The sequence below is a fragment of the Muscardinus avellanarius genome (genome assembly GCF_963383645.1).
Source record: "Muscardinus avellanarius genome assembly, chromosome: 4".
Taxonomy (NCBI): domain Eukaryota; kingdom Metazoa; phylum Chordata; class Mammalia; order Rodentia; family Gliridae; genus Muscardinus; species Muscardinus avellanarius.
The window spans coordinates 63628426-63638021 of NC_137789.1; the positions used below are offsets into that span (position 1 = coordinate 63628426).

The 9596-nt window shown below is 39.4% G+C and overlaps 1 protein-coding gene across 1 annotated transcript; it reads left to right on the plus strand.

Moving 5' to 3' along the window:
• Positions 1-1028: 1028 nt before the first annotated feature.
• On the plus strand, positions 1029-5887 carry ELOC (elongin C; the record flags this gene model as incomplete). Its single annotated transcript, XM_080693652.1, has 2 exons — positions 1029-1167; positions 5697-5887. Exons 1-2 carry the CDS (start codon positions 1068-1070, stop codon positions 5885-5887), a joined length of 291 nt encoding a protein of 96 aa, XP_080549778.1. The 5' UTR covers positions 1029-1067.
• Between the last annotated feature and the right edge of the window lie 3709 nt (positions 5888-9596).

Consider the following 9596-nt stretch of genomic DNA (forward strand, 5'->3'; position numbering starts at 1 on the left):
ATACTCCCAGACCTATTTTTATATTTTTTATTTGGAAACAGGGTCTCTTAAGCCAACGAGGCAGGCTCCAAACTAGCGTGATCCTCCTGTCTCCTCCCAAAAGCGGGAATTACAAGCGTGCGCCACCACGCCCGGCTACTTTGAATTTTTTTAATTTTTATTTATTTGCTTTTTTTGGTACCTGAGGATTGAACCCAGTATGTTCTACCTCTGAGCTAAATCTTCAGTCTTGTAACTTTCAAAATAACGTCTTGCTAAGTAGACAGTGATCTCAAACCTGTGATCCTCCTGTCTCAGCATCCCAAATACTCGGATTAGAGGCATATACCACTGTGCACAGCTTGAATTTTTAAAGACTGATATTTTGTCTGTTTTCATTACTTCTGTCATGCAATAATTTAAATAATGAGCAATAAGTAGCTTCAAGATTGTTTTTATGGGTTGGGAATAAAATGCTAAATGAAGAAAGCCTAACTTGAAGAATTTAGAAGTTGCCAAAGGAAGGGAAGCTCACTTGGCATACACACATTGAATCAAAATACACTGCATCTTATTTTTAAAGAATGTTTTAGGTAATAGGATTAAACTATGCTAGCTTAATGTTTTGTCTTAGTCTTCATGTTTGAATGCTGCTTTAGTCATGCACACAACACACAAATTACTGCCTCCTTGAAAAATACTGAAACTGGAAAATATTTGCGATGATAAGACAAGGTGTTAAAAACTTAAATCACTGGGTATGGTGGCATGCTCCTAGAAGGCATGTGGATCACAGGAGGATCTCAGATTCAAGGCTAGCCTCAGCAACTTAAGCCTTCCTCCAGTAGGCTCCGTTTCAAAATAAAAAAAATAAAATAGGACTGGGGGTGTAGCTCAGGTAGAATGTCCCTGAGTTCAATCCCCAGCATCACACACACACAGCTTTTACCTTCCAGAAGTTCTGGTCTAGTATTTCTCAAATATTAACCTAGGTAACCTGTTTGTTTTTAATATGTGATTCAAGAGTCATTTACTTTACCTTAGATGGAGAAGAGAAAACTTACGGTGGCTGTGAAGGCCCTGATGCCATGTATGTCAAATTGATATCTTCAGATGGTCATGAATTTATTGTAAAAAGAGAACACGCACTTACATCAGGAACAATAAAAGCCATGTTGAGTGGCCCAGGTAAGTACAGTGGTTTTTTTGTTTTTTTTTTTTTTTTTTGTGTGTGTGTGTGTGTGTGTGTGTGTGTGTGTGTGTGTTGGTACTGAGGATTGAACTCAGGAGCATTCTACCATATTTTATTTTTTAATGGAACAGTCTCACTAAGTTGCTGATAGCCTCACTAAGCTGCTGAGGCTGGTTTTGAACCTGTAATCCTTTTGTCTCATCCTCCCAAGTACTGGAATTATAGGCATTTGCCACCATGCCCTTCTTCATGTATCTCTTAATGTTTGATAAATACTTTTTTTTTTTTTTTTTTTTTTGGTGGTACTGGGGTTCCTGGAAGCCCTTCTACCTCTGGGCTACACTCCCAGACCTACTTTATATTTTTGAAACAGGATTTCTTACGCCAGCGCGGCTGGCTTCGAACCTGCGTGATCCTCCTGTCTCCGCCTCCCAAGCGTGGGGATTACAAGTGTGTGCCACCACGCCCGGCCTAATTTTTTTTTTTTAGTGGTACTGGGTATGGAACCCAGGGGCTTTCTACCTCCGGGCTATACTCCCCCGACCTATTTTACACTTTATTTGGAAACAGAGTGTCACTAAGGTGCTGAGAGCCTCACTCAGTAGCTGAGGCTGGTTTCAAACCTGTGAGATCCTCCTGTCTTAGACTTGCTGAGATTACAAGTTTGATCAAATGACTTCCGGTATTTAAAGAGAAAGTCTCCTAATTGCATGATTATGTTGCATTGGAAAAATTTGTTTTCTGCCATTTGATTTTCACATATTTACTCTATACGTTTCAGGTTCCAGTAAGGCTGAATTGATTGTATTGTAATAGCAAGGTTTGTTTTCTTTTACATTTAGTTTCCATTCTTATCTACAGACCGGTAATTTTGTTTTTGTTAGATTTTATTTTATTTTATTTTATTTTTTGTACTGAGGATGAAACCCAGGGGCATCTTGCCTCCAAGCTATACCTCAGCCGTGTGTGTGTGTGTGTGTGTGTGTGTGTGTGTGTGTGTGTGTGTGTGTGTGTGTGTGTGTGTTATTCTTTATTTTGAAACAGTGTCTCTCTGAATTGCAAAGGGCCTGCTAAGTAGCTGAGGCTCCAATCCTCCTGTCTCAGCCTCCCAAATGCTGGGATTACAGGCTTGCTCCACCACGCCTGGCTTAGGTATAAATTTTACTCATAGAAATTATTGCCTCCAAGATGTCTATTCTTTTTTCCCTTGAGATAAACTTTTTTTTTTTTTTTTTTTTTGGTGGTGGTACTGGGGGTGGAACCCAGAGGCTTTCTACCTCTGGGCTATACTCACAGACCTTTAATCTCAAAAAATTTACATAGAATGAGCTGTTTTCACGTGTACACTAGAGCACAGTTTACTATGTTCACAGTGTTATACAGCCATCACCTCTATCTAGTTCCAGGACGTTTTCATCACTCCTTAATTTCTCTGTCTACACATTTCATATAAATGGAATCATATAGCCAGGCATGGTGGCACACGCTTGTAATCCCAGTACTTAGGCTGAGTTCTACTTACTTAGAAGTAAGGTTCTCAGCAACCTAGTGAGATACTGTTTCCAAATAAAATATAAAATATAAAATCCGGCTGAGGGTGTAGCCTGGAGGTAAAATGCTTCTGGGTTCAGTCTCCAGTACCAATTAATCAATCAATAAATGGAATCGTACAGTATGTGGCCTTTTGTGTCTGACTCTTCACTTGACATTAATGTTCTCAAGGTTCATCCATGTGGTAGCATACACGGTACTTCTGTCCTGTTTATGGCTGAATAATGTATGAGTATTCCACATTTTGTTTATCTGTTCATCTTAGTTGATGAACTTTTGGGTTTTTTCTACCTGTTGGTTAATATGAATAATGCTGCTGTAAACATTTGTGTACAAGTTGTTTAAATACCTGCTTTCAGTTCTTTTACATATATACCTAGGAGTATAGCTGCTAAAATACATGGTGTTTCTATGTTTAACTTGGTTTAACCAGACTATTTCCACAGCAGCTGAATCATTTTACATCCCTACTAATAGAGTTCTGTGGGTCCAATTGTTTTTTCAGGGGTTTTGTTTTGTTTTTTTGTTTGCTTTGTACTAGGGGTTGAACCCCATGGGCCTTCTGCCTCTTAGTGATACCACCCCCCCATCCCGTTTTAAGTCACTCAGGTCTCAGGTCTCGCTAAGTTGCTGAGGCTGTCCTCAGACCTGAAGTCCTCCTGTCTCAGCCTCCTAAGAACTGAGATTACAGGCGTGTGTCACCACATCTGGCTGGGTTTCATTTTTACATGTCTGACCAATATGAGTGATTGCCTTTCTTTTTGGTTTTGGCTTTTTTAGTGAGTGCAACATCTTCTTTCACTTCGGATCTTGTTTGCATTTTCATAATAACTAATAATGTTGAGGGGCATTCTACCTCTGAGCTACACCCACAGCCCTATTTTTAGTCTTTATTTTGAAACAGAGTCTCACTGAGTTGCAAAGGGCCTCACTGAGTAGCTGAGGCTGTCCTGGAACCATGATCCTCTTGTCTCGGCCTCTTGAGTACTGGGATTACAAGTGTGTGTCACCACACCCAGCTTCCTGTTGACTTAACAAGATCCTGTTTCAAAATTAAAGAGCTGGGCTTAATGTTGTATTACTGTAATCTCATTACTTGAGAGGATGAGACAAGGATGAGACAGGGGAGTCCACAGGTTTGAGGACAGCCTCAGCAAGTAGTGAGACTCTCAACCTAGCTAGATCCTGTTTAAAAAAAAAAAAAAAAATTGGGCTGGAGGTGTAGTTCAGAGGATGTCCCTGGGTTCAATCCCCAGTACCAAAAGCAAATTTAAAAAATTAAGAATTAAAAGTGTTAGAGCCGGGAGTAGTGGCTCACACTTGTAATCTCAGCATTTGGGAGGCAGAAAAAAGAGGATCACGGTTTACGGACTCCCTCAGCTACTTAGTGAGGCCCTTTGCAACTCAGCGAGACCCTGTTTCAAAATAAAGAATATAAAATAGGGGTGGGGGTATAGTTCAGAGGTAGAATGCTCCTGGGTTCCATTCCCAGTACTAAAAAAAAGAAAGAAAAGGGTCAGGGGAATAGCTCAGAAGTAGAATGCCCCTGGGCTCAATCCCTAGCACTGCAAAATAAGGCGTAAGTTTAAAAAAGAATGGAAAAATAGTTTTTCTTGGCTGAAGATTGTTTTAATATAGTATTTCTCAAGCTGATGATATAACTCAGTGGTGGTAAAGCATGTTTGGTATGCACAGGCCTGGGATCAAGGAAGTACTTTTCTTTGTGCTTTATATATTCACTTGCCTGCCCCAAACACACATACACGCGCGCGCGCGCGCGCGCGCACACACACACACACACACACACACACACACACATCTGATTTGCCCTGACTTATTTTTACATGGCAGTTTAATACAGCATAGGATTCTTGGCTTTTTCTGTCCTCATCCGTCAGTAATCAGACCACCAAGATTCTTAGGTAAAGCTATACTACCCCAGAGCCAGGTATGAAGCCACCCACCTATAATCCCAGTACTTGGGAGGCGAGAAAGGAGGATCACATAACCTTCAGCAATTTAGCAAGACCCTGTTCCCAAATAAAGGAAATTTAAAAGGGCTGGGGATGTTGCTGGGAGTTAGAATGCCCCTGGGTTCAACCCCTCTTCCCCCAAATCTCTTAACTCATAGAGAGTTATAATTTTGAAATTCAGTCTTGATGAATCTTAAAAACTGTCTTAATAAAGATTTTAAGATGTTTATATTCCAATATCAGTGTTAGATCTTTTGATGCTAAATAGGAGTGTTCTTTAACTTTTTTTTTTTTTTTTTTGCGGATATGGAGATGGAACCCAGGGGCATTTGACCTCTGAGCTACACCCCCTGCCCTATTTTTTATTCTTTATTTTGAAACCAGGTCTCACTGAGTTGCAGAGAGCCTCACTAAGTAGCTGAGGCTGTCTGCGAACCACGATCCTCTGGTCTCAGCCTCCCGAATGCTGGGATTACAAGTGTGTGCCACTGCGCCTGGCTCTTTAACATTTATTAATTTGCTACTATATTAAAGTACAAAGCCAGGCTTGATGGTGCACAACTGCAATCCCAGTACTTGGGAGGCTGAGATCAGGAGGATTGCAGGTTGGAGAACAGCCTCAGCAAGTAGTGAGATTTTCATCAACCTAATGAGACCCTACTTCCCGATAAAAGTAAAATAGGGGTAGGAATGTAGTTCAGAGGTGATAGAATGCTTTGGGGTTCAATCCCCAGCACTACACACACGCACGCACACATGCGCACACACACACACACACACACCCCACAGACTGGCTTGAACAATAGAACTTTATTCTCACAATTCTGTGGTGTAGAAGTTTAAAGCGGTGGCAGGTTGATTTCTTTTAAGGTTTCAGGGAGGCCCTCTTCAAAGACCCTATCTCCACATACACAGGGTACTAGGAATTATGATTCCAGCATTAGGATTTGAGGGGAAACAATATTCATAGCCATAACATACCCAATTCTTTTGTTTTGCAGGTCAGTTTGCTGAAAATGAAACCAATGAAGTAAATTTTAGAGAGATCCCTTCGCATGTGCTATCAAAAGTATGCATGTATTTTACCTACAAGGTTCGCTACACTAACAGCTCCACCGAGATTCCTGAATTCCCAATTGCACCTGAAATTGCACTGGAGCTTCTGATGGCTGCGAACTTCTTAGATTGTTAAATAAAATAAATTATAATAAACTGTTAATTTTTTCAGTATTTAATACCTGTAGTTCAGTTAGTAATTTTTTCATATAGCATGTTGCCTGTATGCAATTGAACGACCAAGTTAATTGCAAAGCAGATTATCTTCTGTTTGTTTGCATAGCAATCAGAGTTGAAATTTGTTTGCTACATCAGCAAATTACGGACATTTTCACAAACTGAAAAATAAACAAATAATGCCAATTCGTAGGTGGTTTTTGCCTAATCCTTTGGATATGACTTAAAATTAGAACAATGATGATATAGCAAATGCCGAAATGTAGGCATAAATGAACATGTTCTACAGGTAAATAATTGGGCTGAGTATTTTTGTGTTTTTGGTGTTGTTTTTTAAACTTACTCTGATCTTATAGCCGCTGATAGCATTACTAGAGTTATGCAAATAATTACATGATAAACATTTTTATAACTTAGCTAAAACATTGATTTTTATAACTCTTAAAAGAATGAGAGTTGAAATTTATTATGTTTTTTTATAAACTGCAATATTGTTTAAATGTATCTTGTGTTTTGTTTATTGCTAAAATTTAAGTATTTAAAAGCAATTATGGAAGATTGTGGAGGGTGGGGTACAACTTTTGGGGTAGCAGCTATCTGAAGGGTGAGCTAAATGCTCAGCAAGTAAGCTCCATGGCTTAGTACCTGTGCATCATGCATTTCAGGCGATCCAGAGTGCTGTACTTCATTCACTGTCAAGTTCCTTTGCGCCGGGCATGCTGGCACACACCTGTCATCTCAGTGTTTGGGAGGATGAGACAGGATTATCACAGGTTCCAGACCAGCCACAGCAACTTAACGAGGCTGTCAGCAACTTAGGGAGACCCTGTTTCATAATAAAAAAATAAAATAGAGCCAGGTGGGGTGGTACACACTTGTAATCCCAGTACTTGGGAGGCTGAGACAGGAGGATTGCAGGTTTGCAGCCAACCTCAGCAACTTGTGAGACCCTATTTCCAAATAAAGAATAAAAAATAGGGTTGGGGGTGTAACTTGGATGTAGAATGCCCCTGGGTTCCATCCCCGGTTCCACAAAAAAATAAAATAATGCTGGGAGTGTACCTCAGAGGTGGAATGAATGCCCCAGGTTCAATCTTCAGAGCCATCAAAAAAAAAGTTACTTTGCAGGGTTTTTGTTTTTTGTTTGTTTGTTTTTTGTGGTACTGATGATGGAACCCTTCTACTCCAGGCTACACTCCCAGACCTATTTTATATTTTATTTGGAAACAGGCTCTCTTAAGCCAGAGAGGCTGGCTTCAAACCTGCGCGATCCTCCTGTCTCTGCCTCCCAAGTGCGGGGGGTTACAAGCATGAGCCACCATGCCCGGCTGCAGTTTTCATTCTTTATAGTCCCTTGTGATTACACTTGCTTGTCCCGTCCGGTCCCCCCCCCCACACACACACTGAGGATTGAACCCAGGGGCGTTCTACCTCCAAGCTATACCCCCAGCCCTATTTTTGTTTGTTTGTTTTTGAAACAGGGCCTCACTAAGCAGCTGAGTCTGGCTTTGAACCTTCTGTCTCAGCGATCCTCCTGTCTCAACCTTCCAACTACTGGGATTACAAGCATGTTCCACCACGCTTGGTTTAAATGTGTTTTAAAATACTCTGAGTTTTATCTTGATCTTAAAAGCTACTCTTTTTTAAACTATACCAGTCTTCCTTCTAATTGGAATGTTATAATGTATGAACAATATAGAGAGATGTAACGGAAGTCTTATAATGTGCTTAAGTATAATACAACATTAACTATCTTCTGTTAAAATAGCTTTTATAAATATACCATAATGAGTGGGTTTTCTGAATGTCTTTGGCATATTTAACAAGTAGCTGTATATAGACCAGATTTTCTAGACACTGCAAAAACCATAAACAATTTTTCTCTTAGAAAATTTGAACACAGTTCCCAGTTTATTAAAAGCAGTTAATATAACTTGCAAAGCCGGGCGTGGTGGCGCACGCTTTTAATCCCAGCATTCGGGAGGCTGAGACCGGAGGATTGTGGTTCCCAGACAGCCTCAGCTACTTAGGCCTGGTTTCAAAATAAAGAATTAAAAAAAAAAAAATAGGGCAGGGTGCATAGCTCAGAGGTAGAATGCCCCTGGGTGCCACCCCCAGACCCCGAAAAAAAAAAAAATATATATATATATATATCTTTCACATTCCTAGTAACTTCTTAAGACATACTGGTATACACTTTAGAAGAGTGTTTGAGTGTTTATCAAGTACAAGAATTATATTGGGTGGCTGGGGATGTAGCTCTGTGGTATTTTGAGACCCTCAGTTTGATCCCTAGTACTGAAAAAAGACAAGCTTCTACTTAATAATACCTATTTTAAACCTAAATGATGGTTTCAAAAGATGATATGCAGAAATAAAGTAACTCTGATTAGATAATGTAGGTTACTTTATGTTTTAGCTACAGAAGTAGCCTTAAGATTAGGGCATTATAGTAAAACAACCGAAGACTAGGCAAACTTGTGTATCTTGCAGCAAATGGCACTTGCATGTCTAATAAAGGCTGTATTGACTAAAAGGTATGATGAACACTTGGTGTTTGCTCTTTCTAGCCTTAATGTTTCTTTTTCATAAAAAATCACAATACTTTAGTTCATGACAATTTGCTTTATGATATAGGAGTTTTTAATTGGTTAATTTTGAGAATTATATGGTATTGAACCATTTTCTGATGCATGGTAATTTTCAAATTACATGTAAATCTCTAGTATTTCATTCTGTACAGAAAATATTACTATTTTTATTTTATTCAGTTAATACTTCTGCTGTTTAGGTTATGCCCTTTAGATTACTTATTTTTATGCATTTATTACCAACACTTAACAGTTTCCTGACTTGAAGATTCTTGTTTTGATTCTGCGAAATAGAACATGCAGTATATTCAACTCATGCTTACAGAGAAATGCATTTAGACATCTTGGTGTGCGTGAATCTCTCCTCTAGGTGTGAATTGTATGCTAACCTTACCAATTCTAAAAAAAAAAAAAAAATGCAGATATCCTGAGAAATAATATGCAGTTGTGCTAAAGACTGAAGTGTTTAAAGTCAAGTAATTATTATGTAGAAAAACAGATTTCACACAAATTAACAAAACTTGGATATACCTAGATTTTACTGGTGCCGAGCTGAGCTCTGATAGTATCTAAGTTTGATGAAATACTTAAGATCTGGTATTCAAGAGATCCCATTGATTTTATATATACTGTGTTTTATTTGCAATAGTGTAAATCTGGTTTAATGCCAAGTGATCTTGTATTCCTGTTAGCAAAACTCTTAGGATTGCACCTCATGGTTTGTTTAAACAAATATGTATTAGCCTAGAACTATTTTAATGTATAGCACCAACCTGCAAATTAGTCTAGTCACAAGCCGGGCATGGTGGCACACGCTTGTAATCCCTGCACTTGGGAGGCTGAGACAGGAGGATCGCACAGGTTCGAAGCCAACCTCAGCTACTTAGTGAGAGCCTGTTTCCAAATAAAATATAAAATAGGTCTGGAAGTATAGCTCGGAGGTAGAAAGCCTCTGGGTTCCACCACCCCTAATACCACCAAAAAAAAAAAAAGTCTAGTCACAGTTTCCCAAAATTGGCAGTACCGCCCGGGGGGGGGGGGGGGGGGGCTGCTGAAATGAAGTACAGGTACAAAAAA